At 41.1% G+C, this 20555-nt stretch overlaps 1 protein-coding gene and 1 long non-coding RNA gene across 2 annotated transcripts in view; one reads left to right on the forward strand and one right to left on the reverse strand.

The window, feature by feature from the left end:
• The window catches only part of FREM2 (FRAS1 related extracellular matrix 2), a 151461-nt gene extending 138860 nt beyond the window's left edge, over positions 1-12601 (forward strand). The window contains exons 17-24 of the mRNA XM_008692266.2: positions 4878-5070; positions 6554-6658; positions 8044-8171; positions 8274-8408; positions 9127-9253; positions 10103-10290; positions 10498-10644; positions 11851-12601. Coding sequence (XP_008690488.2) covers positions 4878-5070; positions 6554-6658; positions 8044-8171; positions 8274-8408; positions 9127-9253; positions 10103-10290; positions 10498-10644; positions 11851-12363 — 1536 coding nt within the window. The 3' untranslated portion in view covers positions 12364-12601. The remainder of the gene's footprint in view (positions 1-4877; positions 5071-6553; positions 6659-8043; positions 8172-8273; positions 8409-9126; positions 9254-10102; positions 10291-10497; positions 10645-11850) is intronic.
• A 709-nt stretch (positions 12602-13310) lies between these two features.
• Positions 13311-19769, reverse strand: LOC121100205. Its single transcript, XR_005831940.1, has 2 exons — positions 19621-19769; positions 13311-13639 (listed from the first exon to the last, which is right to left on the reverse strand). It is a non-coding gene; the product is annotated as an uncharacterized LOC121100205 (long non-coding RNA).
• Between the last annotated feature and the right edge of the window lie 786 nt (positions 19770-20555).

Consider the following 20555-nt stretch of genomic DNA (forward strand, 5'->3'; position numbering starts at 1 on the left):
CCCTCAGTTCATTCCACTTTTCAGGAGCCTGGCTATTGGTCTTGCCAGGTCAGAATCCTCACTCTTAATTTGTCAGCTAAACACCAACTGATAACATTGTTCTTGGAGGAGAAATAAGCTACAGAAATGCAACCTCAAGTAAGTTTTCACTGGAAACATCAAACTGTAATTCACTTATGAGAAGGCATGCTTTTCCATGATTTTGGAAAAGTGAATGTGTTTTTTCCTAGTTGCTTGGTTTGAGGAATAATTTTGCTTCCTTGTTACTGTGTGTTGAGATTTAAAAACATGGAACTTTAGGGTAAAAATATACTTTAGAAGTCATCTCTTTCCATCCCATTATTTTACACTTAGTATTTGGATTTACTCTTTCTCACATGTATGTTACTCTAAATCATTTTACAAAAGTAGTAAGAATCCAAAATGTGTAGCTTTCCCGGAGCATGTTGCTTCTTAGTTTGTCAACTTTGTCAGTTATTTTTTTTTATACTGTGGTTTCTTTGTTGTTTTTTAAGATTTTATTTATTTATTTGAGATAGAGAAAAGAGCACAAGTGGGAGGGAGAGGGAGAAGCAGGCTCCCCGCTGAGCAGGGAGCCCAATGCAGGGCTTGATCCCAGGACCCTGGGATCATGACCTGAGCCAGAGGCAGGCACTTAACCCACTGAGCCACCCAGGCACCCCAGTTTCTTTGTTTTTTAAGTTAGTGTAATGCTAGCACGGTGGAAAGCTGGGGAACTAAAAAAATTTAAAATAAAAAATCTTATTCCACTATCACCGTGCACAGATTTTCTAGTGCTTTCTAATGTACATACACATTTTTAATAGTAGCAGTGTAATGTTATTTATACCATCTTGTATACCGCTTTTTAACTTAACATTTTGAGCACTTTCTCACGGCAAGGAAAATTCTTAAGATACATGACTTTTGATGGCTGCGTAGTACTTTACCTTGTGGGTCATCATAACTTATTCAGCCATTTTTCTACTGTTGGCCATTTAGATAATTTCTAATTCTATTATTGTAAATATCCCATAGAATTGTCCTTAATACTGAAGAATTTGTGGACCAGTATTGACCCTACTCATTCCAGGGTCTCCCTTGTGCATCTCTGATCCCGTAGGCCTTTAGAAAGCCTTGTAATTGGACAGAAGCCAAGGTCTCTTTCTTCCAAGTGTTCCTGGATGTGTAGGCTGCTATTACTGCTAATCCCTTGGCTAAGGATTCTAACTTGTTAAAACAGTGTTCTCCACTGAGTAGCTAAGTACAGGCTTTACAGAGACTTCAAGCTATTGAGATTTATGAGCCGCCTTCACACATTCACAAACACCACCATCTTGATGATGTAGACATATTTCTGGAAACGAAAGGAGCAACAGAAAGAAATTTCAACTACTGGGAGATCCACACCAGTGGTAGCCCTCAGATAGTATTCTAACAGCTCTAGTTCAATTTTCAGTCTTGAGGCGAGCACAAACCCCATATCCCACATTATGTGGGCATGATAAGTGGGGGGATATTGGATTATAAAATATTTTGAAATGATTATTGTTTTCAACCTGTGTGGTCTAATTAAAGCCCTTGGGTGGAAGAGTCTAATCAGTGCTGCCCAATAACCACTAGCCAGGTGTGGTTATTGAGCATTTAAAATTGAGATGTGTTGTTCCTGTAAAATACATACCAGATTTCAAAGACCCAGTAGCAAAAAAAAACAAAAAACAAAAACAAAAACCCTCAAAAATTATTTTATACTAATTGCATATTAAAATGTAACACGTTTGATATATTGGATTAAGTAACTATTCTTAAAATTAGTTTCACATGTTTCTCTTTACTTTTTGAAGTATGGCTGCTAGAAAATTTTAAATTACATGTGCGGCTCACATTATATTTTTATTGAAGAGTGCTGGTCTACATACTTGAGTGTTAGCACTGATCGTACTGAATAGTCTTGTTGACTTCTTCACAGCTTAAGTTTAACACACGTAGAATATAGCCTTGCTCAAATGAAAGTTGAAAAGGGACAGATTAAATCTAGATAGTTTTCGTTAGTACATATGTATACTGCCAACTTCTATAAGAAGCAGTGCGTATATATGCTTTCTACTTCAATAAAGCAGCATGTAATTCGGATAGCTTAAGCTGGGCGCCCGAATAAGTGAAGAATTCCGTCAACTGTGGTTTACCTCAACACTAGTCCCCGCATAGACAATATTCCGTGTATAATTTCTCTTTTAGCATACTCATTTTCCTTCTTATTCTTCCCTTCTCTTACCCATCTGAGACAGCCCGGCAGAATTTCTTTTGTGTCTTCAGCTGACATTACTTCCCCAAATATATACTTGCTGTCTGTTATTAGCCACTTAGTAGCAGTAGTAGTAGAGATTTATATCAGTGTTACCTTTCTAGAGAACTTACATTTTATACTTTCCCTTTAAGTATGGAATTTAAAGTATCATTTGGTTTTGTTGAAGAAACTTCAAACATCTGCAAGGACATGTGAACTCCTTTGTCGTGTCACAGTTGCTTTAAGAGCAGTGTACCAGATTTAACATCTACTTCTCTTAGTATAAACAAATCCCCTAAAAAGCCCTGTGATGCAGGCTGAGAGAAAATTAAGTGCTCATTAAAATGATGTCCAGAAGTTAGACTGACAGCATTGCATTCTTCAGTTTTACAAGAATGAACAGGTAGGGAGCCTGAATGATGGACATCGTTCCATTGGCACCAGTTACTCTAGACAGAAGTTCCAAGCAGACAAAGAAGGTCTGACCGTGGTGAACAAGAAAATGCAATAAGGTGCTGTCCAGAAATGGTCAGACTCTAGGTTGCCACAAGAATCAAATGAAAGAAAATAAAAATTAGGGAGCTCTGCGCCAAGTAACTCATAGGAAGTGAATATTAGTAGTTCTCTCCAAAATAGCACACTCAGTAACACCTGATAGATAGAGTATAATGTTGGTGAAAATTATTAACACCTAGAAAGTTTAATTGGAAACTCATTCCTAAAGCCTAATTTTTAAAAGGTGATGGTTTATTAAAATCACAGGTTGAAATACTAATCTTAATTTCCTGTGACGTATACATTGACTTGAGCACTCCTCTTTACACTGGAGTGTTAAAATTCCACTACAAGATCAAGTTCTCACTGAGGGCAATCATATTGACCCTTAACAAATATTATCTCAAAGCACTTGGGTTGCAAGGCCCCTATTGTGCTGGCCGGGTTAGCAGATGATGGGGAGTGCTAACTACTACAGAGCTAGGAATCAAATAATTTGCTTGGATGATGGTTTTCTCTTTATGTATTTTTGTAGGCGATTCAGCTTATCATTTCTTGTGATTTAAGGAATTTATTTTTTACTCAATGACAAAGTGACAAATTATTGTTATCATTCTTTGTATTGTTCACTAACACTTGTATATGATCCTTGTTGCCAGCTCAATGTGGAGAGAGAATTAGAATGGTATTAGAAAGTCCAACTGGAACTTCTAAAGAGTATGATCTGACCTAAGTCCATCTCCTCTGGTAGAAGATAGTTATATTTGCTCAGCTCTTCTGCAGAGCTATTTTGAGAATTCAGTATGATAACGTTGGGTAGGTGATCCTAGGACTGCCCTCTGCTGTGTTTGGAATGTGATGAGGTGTGATAGAGTAGAAAAGCACAGGCCAAAGGCTGGGTTCTAATACTGGCAGGGCCATTCAGAAAGCTTAAAGATTTCTGTGAGAAATTTGCTTTATTTCTTCGAAACTTAATTTTCCTCTCTTTCCTTTTCTGTGCATCATCTATCCATCTGTCCATCTACCCACCCATCCACCCATCCACCCAGCCAGCCAGCCATCCAACCAGCCAGCCAACCGTCCATACACACATATAAATATAATTATGGGGGGAGTAAAAATATTAAATAGCTTTTATTGTGAACCTGGGGGCTCAATAAATAAAAACTAGTTTATCCTCCACTACTAACTCTCCTACAAAATACCTGAAGAAGGAAAGTAAAAAATTCAAAGCAAGTCACTTCATGTCAACTAATTAATTTTGTGGCATATTAAGTATTACATGTCATTACTCAACATGTTTGCTAGATCTTTCCTTCTTTATTCTATCTTCCTTTATGTCATAACTCAAAAGTACCTTATAGCACTGTTACTTACAATAGCTCAAAACAGGAAATAACCCAAATGTCCATCACCTGATGAACAGATAAATATGTGTTGTGTATGCATGCAAAGGGGTGCTATTCAGAAATAAAAGTATTGAGATGTGCAGCAACATGGATGCACCTTGAAAACATAAGTGAAAGAAGCCTGTCACAAAAGACCACATACTGTATGACTCCATGTACATGGAATGTCCCGAACTGGCAAATACACAGAGACAGAAAATAGGCTAGTGGCTACCAGGGGCTGGGAGGAGGAAGGAAGGAAGACGTGACTTCTAATGGGTTGAACCTCCCTTTGGAGGTGATGAAAGTGTCCTAAAATTGATTGTGGTGAAAGTTGCACTCTCCCTGAATACATTAAATACTGTTGATTTGTCCATTTTAATCACTGAATTAGATGGTATATATACTGAATTATATCTTAATAAAGCTGTTAGGAAACAAAAAGGACTGTGTGGGTATAATATGCTAAAATAATGCAATGTACTTTCAAGGTTTCTGCCGCATATCCTTTGTTGCAAAGGAAGGTAATGGTAACAACTAGTTAATTGCTCCAAAATTAAGTCGGGGGCAATAGTATAAATGCTGTCACTTCCTTTCCTCAAGGGTCACTCAAAATCTCTAGTTGAGTGAAAGGAGAAAGTGGCTTATACAAAGTTAGGCTCCTCTACTTAACACTGAATCATGTTGACAGAATTTTATTGTTTTAGGTCTTAAATCTAGTGCAATCCTATGTAACCCTTCGAGTGCCTCTCTATGTTTCGTACGTGTTCCATTCCCCGGTTGGGGTGGGAGGCTGGCAACATTTTGACTTGAAGTCGGAGCTCCGCCTGACTTTTGTGTATGACACTGCCATCTTGTGGAATGATGGAATCGGCAGCCCACCAGAAGCCGAACTCCAAGGTGGGTTAATAAATTGGAAAACAAGTTTTCTTACCTATTTGAATTACTTAGGATTTTTCTTTTTTTGCCGTAGCTAAAAATAATAGAAGCAACTTTCAATAGATTTTATTTTTATATTCAGTATTTTAAGATTATTTCATTTTGTCATGGAAAAACTAACAAAATCATCTCAGTGCGTCAAATTTTGCATAACATGTGGCTGTTAAATATATCATATACATTTCATGGGTATTTAACCCTTACAGTCGATTATAGGTGATGCATCATTTATGCATTACACCACACAGTCTATGTATTTCCTAGATTCTAGAAAACGCATAGAGGAAGTTCCAACTGAAAATAAGAAATGAACCCAAGAGGAAAACATTATACTTTTTGTTTCTGAAAATTAGATAGATCCTGGATTCTAGTTCTGGCTTCCACAGCTAACTAGCTGTGTGATCTTGAACATACTGCTTAACCTTTGTGGCACTCAGTCTGTTCTCAAAGGTAGACTAGACTTCTAATATTCTTTTTATTTTGAAATTCTATTATTCTGCAATATTTTAGCTGAACATCGTGGAACAGTGATGGTAAGTACAACTAACTGCTGAGCCCATAAGCTTCTGCCAAACTCTGTTTCAATCTCCGTATCAGAATAATAATTCGAAGTCCACAAGCATAAAGCCGATTTAGCTATCCATAGAGTGAGTACTGGTTCTTTTCAGGCACATGCTATACTGTTTTGCTTCCATGCCTATCTGAGCATCATGCCTGCCCTACTCTTTAAGAGCCAGAGGGGAAGTACTATTGACAGTGCACCAAATTTGCTATCTTAAACAGATTAAGATTGCCTTCAAGCTATGTGAAAGGTAACATGATCACCTGGAGTGATCATCCCAGATTATTTTATATTTCAATGTTTTAGTTACATATCTTGCCTTAGAAAATGTATATTTAAGGAAACTTTAATGTGGATCCATGTTGTGGTTCTCAAGTTCTACATAAGGATCTTATGGTTCCTTCTTATCTCTGGAACCAACTTTGGTCAAGTTGCTCAAAGTTTTGGAAAACCTCCAGAGTTTTTATTAAGTCTGTAAAATTTGGAATCGTTCTGGAGAACACAAACCCACTTCCATGTCCAAATCTTCAAAACTTGACAGTTCTACTGTGTCTCTTAATTTACAGCTTCATTTATGTAGACTGATGCCTTTAGGGGGGAAAAATCTTGGTCTATTGTAATCAGTCTGTGTATTTCATGTTGGCCTCACTCATGTTACCTGATTCTATTTTGCCTCCCTTCTTGACACCTTTTCTTGTTAGAAAACAAAGCAAAACAAGCACAACACTTCTGCTTCTCTTATCACTCAGAATTCTACTGATCACAGCCTTTGGCTAGAATGCTTAAAGATGAGACGGATCGAATTCAAATTTGGAAAAACTCCTGCATGTAAGGAGTCCCTGGTCACAAAAATTTCCACTCTTGTGCACTATCCCCGTGTAGGTTCTCTCTACCCAACGAGCATGCGCATCGGTGAAGAGGGGCGCTTGGTGGTGAACTTCAAGACGGAGGCTCAGTTCCACGGTTTGTTCGTGCTGTCCCATCCCGGTAAGCCCTGTTGTCCACTAGGAGCCACTCCCTGTACCACAGGACATGGATATTCTCCATACCCCACACTACCAGATGAGCTTTGAAACCCTTAATTTCAAGTGAATTGTCAATGTGACTTATCCACAGAAGGGCTTGATAATTGCACAGCTACATCTCAGAAGCTACAAAACCATCGTTACCGACATACACTTTTAGAGCAAATACAGAATGATGAAAGTAAATCTAAAGGAAAACTCTGCTGAGTTCATTTAAGTGGAGTTTTCCTTAAAGAGCATAGCAATCCCAATCCCCTTCTCTACCTCAGTTCTGTTGCATAAAAAGTTGAATTTTAAGTCATTTGTTCAGCAAGCACTTCTCTGTTCACAAGATATTGTAAGAAGCCTTTATAATAGGGCCAGAAGTGGCACTTCACTATGATACTTACATTTCGGACATGTTAACTAATCATCTTTAATAAAGATTGGCTGTGCCATTTTACTAATTGACGCACTGTGCTTTGAATACCAATAAGGAAGCAGTCACTAAAGTCCACTGTCCAGGCTTGCTTTTAAATATAAAGGACATTTCATTAGAAATATTTTTTTATTTGACTCTCCATATCACTAAATGTATTTTGCATATTTTGCCCGTTTGCCAACTGTTGTCAGATTGGACGGGAACAAAGTTCACTCGCGGTCTTCTCAGGCCTTCCTTTCTCTGGGCTTGAGCTCCATACAAAGGAGAGAAGAGGCCGAAAGTCAGAAGAGGAAGAGGGTTCATTGTATTTTTATGAGGCTGAGCTATAAGAACTACCGACCCAAAAAGAATCATTTTGTTCTATTATAATTGACAGTTCTGGAAAATAAGGATTTCTTGGTCTTCACAGGTCCCTTCCACAAGTCTACCTTTCTAATACACTGAATCTGTGTTTAGACACAATTGCAGGCAATCTAATTAAAATTAGATTCCGTTTATAAATTGCATTTGCCCCGCTGTGTGGCTGCTAAGAGACTAAAGCTCCGCTCATAGCTTCGGTGCACAATAAATTATGTATTCACAGCAGCTTTTACGGCACTACTGTGCCTTCCCTGGAAATAGCCCCGAACCGTTTGAGCATTTCTGCACAATTGTCTTTTGACGGAATCACAGAGTGGAAGAGGCACTGAATTAGGAATCAGAAGGCACACATCCTAGCTGTGTCATCTTGGGAGAGTCACTATGATCGGTCTCAGCCCCCATTCTCTAGGCGGGGGAAAATGAGGATAGTTATACCAACACTGGGGCTTTGAAGCCTTAGTATTAAGAATAAAAGCAAGCAATGTACGATCAGGTGCTTTGAAAACCCTAAGCTGTTAGGCATTCTTACAACCGCTTTACTATTATTCTTATTGGCACTTGTCTAGCGTCCTTCACGAGCTCAATGATCATGTCCGCTGATCATCCAGGCCTGACCTTCTCCCTGCGCCTCATAAGGAGTGAACCGACTTATAACCAGCCAGTGCAGCAATGGAGCTTTGTGTCTGACTTTGCAGTAAGTGACTCAGGCTCTTACTTAATTTTCCTTTTCTGCTGCCTTGGACGACACCTCAGATACTTAAATGAAAAACATGAATGTCCTCCCTTCTCCTTCAAGGTACGTGACTATTCAGGGACTTACACAGTGAAACTGCTGCCTTGCACCACTCCATCGCATCAAGAGTACCGCCTGCCAGTCACCTGCAACCCCCGAGAGCCTATCACCTTTGACCTCGACATACGGTTCCAACAGGTGCGTCTCTTGCACTTATTTTCCCACGACTTCTCGAATCCCACTTTATGAAGGTCATGGCTTACTTGTATCGGTAAAAAAAAGAAATTCACACCGTGACTTTAATTCTCGCATGCTGAGAAGAAAGGAAGTCAGACAGGAGAGAAGCAAGAGAAGGAAGGAGGAAAGAACTGCCCTTTATCTGCCGTTGGTTCAGGATATAAAATCCAGAGTTTAAGAGTACTCAAGGGTTATTTTTTTTTCTTACATGATCTTGTCTCCTCCTGGAGTTCGCTACCTTGGAGACTTGAGGATTTTTCCCTGGAGTTCTTCTGCACGTCTTTGCCTTGTTCTTAAAATAAATACCCTGTAGTTCATGCCACGTCAAAGTACCTAATTGCCAGTATATAATAAAAGAGATATGATGGCACTTTTTGTCCAAAGACTTATACTAAGTGTTGCACTGAGCGTGATATGAACAAGTCCCGTACATAGCCTGCGAAACCAATGGGAAGAACTCACGTAACGCTATTTAGTCCCAGTCAAAACGTTTGCTTCTCACGAAGGACAAAGCCAGTGTTCCGATTTCCTACATTGGTTGGTCCGGATGTGAAAGTTGCAGTGCAGTCCTTCGTTGTCTGCACGTCCGTGTATGGCACATGTGTGTCTGTGAGTAATGCATTTGCTCGCCGCCAGAGCAGTTGACAACCCGTAAAAGGGCTTTTCCCGTTGGTTTTAGGTCAGCGATCCGGTGGCAGCCGAGTTCAGCCTGAACACCCAAATGTACCTCCTCTCCAAGAAGAGTCTCTGGTTGTCGGACGGCTCCATGGGATTTGGGCAAGAGAGTGACGTCGCCTTTGCAGAAGGTATGCGTTCCACAGTGAGACATCAGCTCGGTTTCCCCCCGCAACTGTTGTGCTTCGCTTTGCTGGGATCATGTGTGAGAGGGGAAATTATAACCTCTGGTTATGCTTCTGAGAATGTTACTGGGTCTTTACCACTTTGGCGGGGATGGCGTAGGACCACTGAAATTGGAAATATGTTACTGGATGTTTTTCTTCTGGGGAAATTAATCTCTATTTCCCTTACCTACGTGACTTTTGGAACAAATCTAGGGTTTTTTTCTTGAATCCTCTTTCAAGGCGCATAGACTCAAATACTAAAGCTACTCGAGACTGTAAATGCCTCACGGGCGAGGGTTATATCTGTCCCGCTCAGTGGCGTGTTCCTGGCACCTAGCAGAATGCCTCACACACGTGGTGGGAGTTCAGTAATAGCTGTGAAATAGATGATTGAATACAAGGGAATTTCCGCAAACTCTTTCAAATAAAGCCAACTCAGCTTTTTATCAGTATTTTCTTTTTTATATACTTTATTCGTCTGCATCCTGCCAAGTAATTTATTTATATAAAGCAGACTTTAGACCACAGTGGAATTATGAATATGAAATTATAGGCCAAGCCTTGAGGTTATTCCCTCTACTGACTGAGCATGTGAGGGTCGGTAAATCCGCAGTCACTTGTGGTCAGTCCCCAGAGTGGTCTCATCTGAGGCCTGGGAGTGGGTGACATCCTGAAGGTCTTCCAACATTTGATGGCAGATTAGGAAAAGAAGGAAGTGCTCCCTAAGGGCTTCATTGTCACCAGTGGTTTGCAGTGTCACATCGGCGCGCCTTACCACGTAACAGAAATGACATTTCCGCGTGTCTGTTTCAGGTGACATCATTTATGGGCGTGTCATGGTAGATCCCGTCCAGAATCTGGGTGACTCCTTTTACTGCAGCATTGAGAAGGTGTTCCTGTGCACTGGAGCTGACGGCTATGTTCCCAAATATAGTCCCACGAATGCAGAATACGGCTGCTTAGCTGACTCTCCTTCACTCTTATATAGATTTAAAATTGTGGTAAGCGCTTTGACCCAAGCAGTGAACTAGGTAGATGATCAAAGTTGAATGTTTTTGTCTGGTATTTAAAACAAAATATCTTTTCAAATGAAACGAAATGGTGACATTTTCTGGTAATCTGTACTTGCACAAACCTAAAGAAACCAGTCTGTACTTGAAAAAGTTGGCGTTATCTACAGCACTCCTCATTTTCTTTATTGCTTAAAGGACAAAGCTCAGCCAGAAACACAAGCCACCAGTTTTGGAAATGTCCTGTTTAATGCCAAGCTGGCAGCGGATGACCCCGAAGCTATTCTCTTAGTGAATCAGCCTGGATCCGATGGGTTTAAAGTCGACTCAACGCCACTCTTTCAGGTGGGCCAGTAATAAGCCACTTACAACAGCTCTGTGAGTGCATGCAAACTACTTAATATTGGGATGATCCAGGTGTCTCCTGTTAAATGGCAGTGACAGTAACATTGCATCAGTAATAGTAACATTGAATAAGGTAATGTAGGTCAACCGCACAGGACCGTAGTGGGCACGCGGTGAGCATACCCTGGCTATGATTATTTTTATTAGTGCATTCATATTATTTTAAGTCTATGTGTAATGAAGGTCCTTATTCAGCCTGGAATATAAATCTAAGTCTGATGTTCGGAAACTCTGCTTTTCTTATTCAAAACTTCCTTCCTGCAGACTTTTCATAACCATCTTTATCACAGTGAACTTAATGAACTGCTGGATTCAGAAAAAGAAGTGTGCACAGCTCGTAAATCTGCACTCTCAAAGACTTTATAAACCAAGACAGACTATCCCGACCTAGCAATAGACAGTAGAAAGGGACGCAGGCCGCCATAACACTGAGCAGACAAATGAGACCAATTCAGCGATGTGTTCCCACTGTGAATCCTTGGGGGACCAAGTACACCTTTTCGGAAACTTCCTGAAAATCGTCCACACAGGTGGGCTGCAGACATGATATCTGTATTCATCCTAAAGAAGGAATCTTAAGGAAGCATATTTGTTACTCTGAATAATTTTTTTTTAATTATTCACTGTTAATTCTCAGAGTATCAGACCCCTTCTAAATCCTGAGGGCTTCAGAGAGCACCAGAAATTTCCCTTCTTTCCTTCCTAGAAAAGCAGGGAACGGACCTGCTCTGTGGTGTTATATGTAAATATGCAACCAGATGTACTGGAAGAGAGTCTTGAGGGTCAGAAGCTCCAAGTTCTAGTCCTGCCTCTGCCACTAACTAGTTGAGTGACATTGGCAAGTTCCATAACTGCCACGCATCCTCCTTTACCCATTTTCAGATGAATAAGTTAAAACCATGCTGCAAGTCACAGATTACCAAATATTTACCGGCACACACTCCCTCAAGAGTCACACGAAATATTTCAGAGTGCTTTACACAAAGCCTTGCATATACTGTAGCATGCAAAACTATGCAGTACGTTAATTCTGCAGACTAAAGTAAATGAGCAGTTATCGTCGCTGCCATTATTTTCTCTTGCAGGAGTCGTGAATCAGGTTGGCGTGGTATTTAATTTTCTAACAAAGAGAGTTGCGTTTTCCAGGTCGCCCTGGGCCGGGAATGGTACATACACACGATCTACACAGTAAGATCAAAAGACAGCGCCAATCGAGGCATCGGCAAAAGAAGCACCGAGTACCAGCACCACTCTTTAGTGAGTGCGGGGAAGCCGCAGGCGATGAGCCAGGCCCGGAAGAGGAGGGAGGTCAGGAGCCCGCCCCCGCTGGCGTGGGAAATTGGGGCTGACAACAACCGGGGGACGAACATCCAGCACATTGCCCTGGACCGCACCCACAGGAAGCAGGTCCCCCAGGGGCGAGTTCCTCCCGACGGCGTCCTGCCCCGCGAGCTCAACCGGCCCAGCTCTGACGTCAGCCTGGTCACCGTGGTTGGAGGCGTCGCGGTGGCATTACTCACCGTCTGCCTTGCCGCCATCACAGCGATGCTGTGCAGGAGCCAGAAGGGCACCAGGAGGAAGGACGCTCTGAAGGGCTCCGGCAGCAGCAAGCCCATGATGCCCCCGCAGAGCCACCACAGCGACAGCTCAGAGGTTTGAGGAGCACAGGTGGGATTCAGCCTTTGCCTCCAAGGGCCTCAGAAAGACGGTAGGAACCCAAATGCTTCCGTCAGTGGTGGAGAATTGGGGACTTCGGTTACGAAGCTGCTCAGAGGACCTGACTGTACTGATGAACTTGGATTTGAATTCTGTCTGCTCTTTCATGCATCAGAGAACAATTTCAGACCACAGGCCACGTCTTTCCTCTGGCCCGGGAGGTGCAACCATGTATTCACGTGTACACACAGCCATCCGTGGATGGCCAGGAATGGACTTCTCATTTTAGGCATTTTCTCTACACACTGGAGACAAATCTATTCAGAGGTGCTGCAGACTCTCTCAGAAGTTTAAGAGGAGTCTATTGTTGCTGTATGAGTATGAATCTGGAAGGTGCAATTATCACATTGTTTATTCATTGTATAACAGTTTATTACTAGAAAGGTTTTAATGGGTAGTGTGCAAGAATGATAAACACACTGTTGATTATGACAAGTTTTCTAATAAGTGAAGACAGCGTGGAATTGTGACCAGGGGTGGCTCAACCCATAATTCACCTTTTCTACTACACGGGAGGGAATGGAAGGAAAGGTAGAGGGAAGGAACTCACTAGGTTGGATTTGAGTTGTTTCTCATCCTCGTCAGAGCCTCCTTGTTTTATTTGCTTATTTAACTTTAAATTAAACCAAAGAATATGTTAAGTCTAGAAGAGCTTGTCGAAGAAAGACTTTCCTGTTACATAGTGAGAAGTAGTCAAGTTCTTGCATAATAATATACCTTATTGGTGCTCAACACTTGTGGGAAATGAGAGGGTTGGTGGAGTTTTGATGATGAAGAAGAAATGCTATACAGTTAAATTCACATTTATAAGACAATGTTCTCTAAGAACTGAGCCTAGATATTTGCAGTATTGAACCCATAAATGATAAAGAAAAATATCATTACAGGTGGTGGAGGGAGAAAGTGGTATTTATTAATATAATGTGTTTAACCAAAGTGCCTCTTCTACATACTTTATGGAATTAAAGAACATTCTGACGGATGATACATGAGGTTAACCCTCAGAGTAGCATAATCACACAACAATGTCCAGAATTTAAATTGGCCGTAGGACATTTTATGAACTTTCTAGTCGGCATCTGGTCTAAAAATGGGAATCTCTGTCACTGTGATTCCAGAGATGGCCTTGGAGGTGCCGTCTTCTTTGATCCAGGAGGAGAGCAGCCTTCTTTGACATCTCCAGTTCAGTGAGCTGATGCAGCGAGGTCCCTCTCAGTATCTGAAAATATAATGTGTAACACTTCTTACAGTGCTAACACCCAAGAAACTTAGTGAGCTTGCTTGGCAAGCCTCCCATAGCCTTTCTGAAAAAATGCACTCTCACCAAATGGCAGAAATTTCAGTTGGAAAGGGAAGGAAAATGTCAGTAGTCTAATGACCAAAAAGCTGGTGAATATATTTCAAGCAAATTTAGGGTCAGGAGGAAAAGAACGGTGCTTAAGGACTAACTAACCTCACGTGTTGCCTGGAATCTTTTCACTTGCGTCCATAGCCTGGCCACACTGGACAGCCTAGTACAATGGATCTCATCTGGTGTCCGTGGGCACCAGCCATCTCTTTACTGGGAAAAGGAATCTAAATTGGGCTGAGAGAGAGATGAAAAGTGTCTAATTCTCACCTCTCTTCTTTTGGGCAGCTCTGCACTTCACATTCAGAGTCTTTCAAAGAATATGGTAGACTGGCGTCTCCTTCCATTGGGGAATTTACGGATATCACCTATAACTCCAAGGTCCCCCAAAGGACTTACTTAGACGTACTGTCTAGCCCAAGAGTTCATTTGTCAAATAAACATGAATGCTTTCGTAATTATCCCCTTTTCTTCTGCTTTGCCTTCTAGCAGACACTTAGTTATTTCTGTAGCGACCTGATAACTTGTCAGGAATGAGCATGAGTTAAACAGCTTCAAACGGTCTGTGGACTTTTCATGACTTAGCACTGGATTCAATTCACTTAGACTGTTAGAAGTACTCGCCATTGACTTTATGTTCCTGTAGGAGTTCGGGTGGCCCAGAGCTTGACCCTCGTGCAATCTTGAGCTTCTCCGTCCCTGAATATAGTCATCAGTGAAGCACCATTACAACAAATCTGTTTTGAGCCTTTGGGCCACACTGGTTTGATATCAAATTTTACTCTACAATTAGTTTTTCTAATGAGACTGCCATATATGAATTGGAGGGCTTATAAAATACAGAACATGTCTATCCTTTCCTAACAAAGAAAAGTTTCTTCTTCTTCGCCCATTCCTTCTCTCTTTCTCTCCCTTTCTCTCTTCTTCCTTTCCTTCCTCTCCTTGAAAAACAGAGTCTGTGGGAAATAGGCAGATATCGCTTTAAGTATAAGCTTGTATTTCGGCATCATTTTCTTTATATCTATTTACTTAATGTGTGATTTTATATACATTAATCATAAAAAACTCTTTTTAGTGAAAAAAAAGAACCAGCAAAAATGCTTTATTTTTCAATAAAACAGACCCTTTTTTCCAGTCTTTTGTTTTTAGAGAATTATGCTGGTATTATCAGAACAATTACATAAAATAACTCCCCATAGACAACAGGATGTAAGCTATAATAACTCCTTGGGTACCCGGTAGCTTCTGACCCTAATTAAAACTATATAATTGAAATTGTATTGCATAGTAAGTCCAAAGCACAAAAATATTTATGAAGACTTAGCAGCTCTCTTAGCATATGAACTATGAAGCATTACAATGCATAATTACGTTTTAATGACGGTTTTATTTATTCCAGTTCATTCCCTCTGTTAACATTTACTCAGTGCTCACCTAGGATTAGCCACTTTGAGAGTTTACATAGAAATCAAGCTGTCCTCCCTGGGTCCAGGCTGGTTATAATCCAATGTGGCTCTTCCTTTAGACTCGAGGGATTCTCCACTGGACCAAGAACAAGCCAGGCATGTCTGTGAACCACAACTTAAAAATCTCTCCAGACCACCGACAGTGGAGTCTACTCCTTTTCATCTAAAAGAACCCCACATTATGGATCATCGTGATCACAGATCTAAGGCAAAATATTTCAGATCAATAATTCAATGGAATCGCTCTTCACAAATCTACACAGAAGGGTTCATTGCAGGGATATGGGTAGCCCTGCATATTCTGTTCCTCTTAATGGAGGACAGGCCCACTTCATTCCAAGAATGGGATCTAGCACATAATTCTCATTCCCATCCATTAACATCCCCAAACCTCCTGACGTGCACCCTCCACGACACCCACGGTGTTTGAAGGGCATGAGTAAAGGTCAACTAGAATTCCTCCGCCGCGCTCCTGCATAGCATTTGTGATATGAAGGACCTCCTCTAGGCTCAATATGAAGGGATTTAGTTCTGTAAGCGGCAAACAACCTCTTTATCAAGTCATCATACCTCTTAAGTCTTTTCCAGGGTACCAACTCCAAGGTCAACTTTAAAAAATAGAAACGGACCTGCGCGAAAATCGCGGAGTCTCTCCTCGTACAAATTGGTGCTAAGGCTTAAATAGTCCTAGACTGAGAAACGATAAAGTACCAATAACAGTAAAATGTGATGACATATAAAGTTGGAAATTTGATTTCTGCTACCATTTTGAGAATATCTATTTAGTTTTGACTTAGAAACCAAGTTAGTCCTTTAAAAGAAAAAAAAAATTCTTTAAAGATGCAAGTGTTTTACAAATTTGAAATTTACTTAATTGTGTTCATTTGAAAAGAAGGGAGCTATGATTCTTTGAAACTCTTTCTTCTAGCCAGGAGAGCAATAAAAAAGGAAGAAGACTTGTCTTTACTAACTGTAGGACAAATGATGAATAGGGCTCAAGTGTTCAATCGGTTCGACGACCATGGCTTAGAAATGTGTAATTTGCAGCGAACTAGAAATAGTATTATCTGGCACACACACACACACAGGCACGTGTGCATATAAAAACAACCAAAGACCTCATTTCTAGAAAGAGATGACCCTAAATAGAGTTTTAACTGAAATGGTACATATGGAGATTTTCAAGAAGGCCAACAGAATGGTCATTTGTGTAAACATACTATCGTGGGATTTTCTTTGACATTACTTCTAAGGTTACTATGTTTCCTTAAGATTTTTTTTAGAATTGATTCCAGTGTTGCCTGGTGATGACATAAAAATTTTCAGAAAATACTATCCATAGGTTCAAAGTTTCCCTCGCTGTCTATTTCTCCTTGTTGCCATGTCCTTTGATGTTAAGAACGGAAGACTGAAATGTTGGTAGTTATTTTGCTTTTAATAAGAGATTCTAAAATAGAAGTGCTTGATATTTTTCTAAAGTTTACACCAGAAAAAATATACAGAAACTTTTTAGATAAAAGAAAGCTGGTTCTCTCTTGAACTGAGTTGATATAACAAACTATACTAAATGTGAGCCTCTCTCAAATTTAATTTTATCGGGAAAACAAATCAGAGTATTGAATTGGCAGACTTGTAACAGTTTTGCTCTCTTCCCTATCTTTCAAGTACATCTGTTACCTTTTCCTAATATCTGTTTGTGTGTGTGCTTTTGTTTTTCAGTATTGTGTTTTACTTAAGAGCAACAACATCCAGAAGAAAAAACCAAAACCAAAACCCTGCTGTAGCAACGACGTCTCCTCCTACTTTCCTTCCTCCCTCCCACCCTTCCTTTCTTCCTTCCTTGGTTCCTTTTCTGTACAGACCAGCTTTTTTTCTTCCTCTGGGATTTGTTTATCATCCTTCCAGTAATGCTCCCCTTTTAGTTTGGAAACCATTGCTGTTTTCACTAGGTAATTAGCATTCTCATTCATCTGAAAGCTAGTAAGTGAGCCCAGCATTTCTGCAACGTCCCTCTTTATAAAATGTTAAGGCTTTTGGATGATGGAAAGAAGAACTCCCTTCAAAAGATCAAAAACATCATATTGAATAATGTGATGACAATCTGTGCTTTGATTTTCTCTCAGTGAAGGTTCAACACTGACATTTAAGCTACACACACACAAAAATCCCTTTAAGGGTTTAACTGAGCAAAAATGAAAGGCCAGAGAGCACATATACGAAGCTGTTTTGCATGATTGAATACTTTGCAATGAAATAAACAGCAAAAAAAAAAAAAAAAAAAAGAAACACACACACACACAAACTGGTAAAATGTTAACAGCATTGAAGGGTTTTAAATTGTAATCATTAAATGCACAATGTTCCTTTCACTATTAGCCAGATGTTGCCTATGTTGATGGTGTGATTCCTTGAATACTTTAAGTGAATCTCTAATATAGATATTAATTTTTCCAATGTTTGGATCATCCCTTCTTATAAGAATTGTCAGTACTGTGCCTTAGAAAAGAAGAAAGAAAAGAGAGAAATGTGAATTTTTAAGAACTAACATTAATAGTAAAGAGCATTCTAATACAAATCACTTAAAATACAGAAAAGCAATTACTGGGAAGAATAAAAGATAATTTCTGTAAGGGCCCAAATGAAGCACATTACAAAAAGAAGTACAAAGCCGAGTCTCTTTCTGTGGTTTCAGGAATTCAAGCTTTTGGCAAGGTATTTTTTAAGCCCATTTGTCTCTAAAAGAAAACTTCAGCCTGGACAAGGAGTTGTGTGTTTGATAATTGTATTAAGTGCCTGCTTCCTTCCCCAAAGCCCTCCAAAACACTCAGTAAATTTATATTTATCTAGCCACTGAGTGACATATCTGTGTGTAATGGAATTATTCGCAAAGCTTAATGGCCTTTGTGATTTTCCCATGGGAATTCTTTAAAAATGAACAGGGTCTAGTTTTTGTTGTTGTTTTTTATTTACTGGGGTACTTCATGTTTGCTGAATATTGAAGCTTATCCCTGGGAAACCAATTATGCCAATAATTTGGAGCCATTCAGTCTTCCACCCATGTCTAAAATAATTCTTACTGCCACTTGTGTTGCATAACTACCACTGTTTTCCTTCGAAATATATCACGTTTGATATAAATAAAGCCCATATAAACATAAATGTGTTAACACAGTCAAGTTATTGTGGTTCATTCTGCAACTTTTATTTACACTAAAATCCGAGAGTTCCTGTAGTCTGCAATGAGTGTCTGTTGTTTCCATTCTGGGCCTGAAGCCTGAGGGCCTGCAGGCTTCCAGAATGGGCCCCGTGCTCCCAGTACCTCTCTGATGCCAGTGGCAAAATATTGCGGCTCCTTGCCAGAATCTACCTGCAGGATCTTAGTGCTTACTCTCCGGTTGTAGCAGGTGCCGACATAGCCGGAGGCCTGCCGGGGGCAACGTCTACACTCAGAAGAAACCGTATATTTAGGTGAGTAACTCTGTCTCAGGGAGCAGGGTGTCTAGACCCCACTACAGGTACAAAACCCTGCCCGGCTGCACTAATGAGGATGAGTTAACTGGTCGGATCCATTGCTGGGGAGCTTCCCAGACAAGGCAGACCAGTTGTCTTTATGCAAACTTCACTCAAGTCGGTAATCATTTGACTTATTATACGGTCAGATTTTTAATAGGTGGTCACCACTATTTAATACCAGAAGGAAATGCAAGGGCAGCCTCTTATAGCTATTGAAGGATAATCCCAAGAAAAGGGCTAAATACACAAGAGAAGGTAGAGTGGAGGGCTGGGGGAAGAAATGGCCGTGTCAGAGCAGAAAATCTGTGATGAGCTACAGAAATGAGGGGCTCAATCCATCTTCACTATAGAAGAAAAGAAAAAAGCCTGTGTGCTAGGAAAATTCCAAGCTGCTACGGAGAAAGCCTGGCCTTCAGGAAGTTAGGGAAGGGGACCAAGGAAGGCAAGATTCATGATCCAGCCACACCTAGATATTGACTGGGAGAGAAGATCTCCCTGCCAAAAAGTCACAGTCACCCTAGAGGCACCCAATTTAAGAGAAAGTTCCACAAACCAGAATGAGTGAAGGTAGACCTGACTAGAGGGGGAAGAATTACCAGGAGCAGGGTTGGGCCCATCTGAGCCCACACAGTCCTGACTCCCCCCTAGCGAGCGGCCAAGCCAGGAAACTGCTGCGGGGGAAGACCGATAGCAGTTTTTGAAAATCCTTCTCCCAACAGACTGCAAAGCATTTCGAGATGCTAAGATCTCATCATAGAAATTTAAATGTGACTAATTGCAAAGTGGTTAAAGGTGGTGGAGAAGGTTATCGGACAGAGTAAGATTATACCCAAAGGAAGTTGAGGCAGGTCAGACACGAGGCAATGTACTCACCGGGGGGAGAACATTGGAGAAGGGCGTCTGCACAAAGAGGTACAAATACTTTCTCAGGCTTTCCTCAGAGTTGAAACCATTCAGAAGACAGTGAGTTTGAAACCCGTAGGCTGCATTACAACACACAGTGGCTCTGGCCTGACACGGTTCTGCCCCTTCTGGTGAGGACAGGAGCCTCACCCCCCTCCCCCCGCCCTGCACATTCGAATCTGTCTTAGGGGCAGAGTCTAAACTCCAGAAGAAGGGCCAGGATCTTTTATCTGGACTCCAGGGTATTTAATTACACCCAAAATCAGAGCAGTAAGAACAAAGACTTCCAAAACCAGAGTCAAGTTGGGTGTGAGAGTTTTGTGTAAGGGAAGTCCTGACAGGAAGAGAAAGGGGTAAAAACCTACCTCTTCTGGTATCAAGGGATCCTGGGGAAGGCAGGCTGAGAGAGAGGGAGAGGCTGGGATGCTGGGAAGCTGATTAGGTCTGGAGGGAGGGGTGATTATAGCAAGAGCAGAAGGGGGATCTTGCCCCTCCCCTCCCATATCCCATTTGAGACTCTGGAAAGAGATCACCTGTCTAGGGGTCCCTGTTCCAAACACACCTGCAGACCGGTGTGTGCAATACGGTTGCATCGGCCCAGCTCTAAAGGGCAAAGCCGGGACGGCTGCGGACTTGAGACCCTGCCTGAGCGCTCCGATCAATGCCACAGCAGACCTGCTGTTAAAACAGGAAAAGCACCTGCAGGGGGCATCTGTGCTGGCTTAAATCTTCTTGGGGATGACCGTGACCCAGGCCTGCACCGAAACAGCTCGGATGCTTCTGTCCCTCCAAGAGGTTATCTGCTATTTTCTCCGCGGGCCCTGCCCTCCCTTCCAGCTCCCTTCTCCCAGAAGAAAATCAAACCTCGCCCTAACTCTGGGAGCGGGGGTGACTGTATTTTGAAT

The sequence above is a fragment of the Ursus maritimus genome, unplaced genomic scaffold (assembly GCF_017311325.1).
Source record: "Ursus maritimus isolate PB19 unplaced genomic scaffold, ASM1731132v1 scaffold_10, whole genome shotgun sequence".
NCBI classification, from domain to species: Eukaryota; Metazoa; Chordata; class Mammalia; order Carnivora; family Ursidae; genus Ursus; species Ursus maritimus.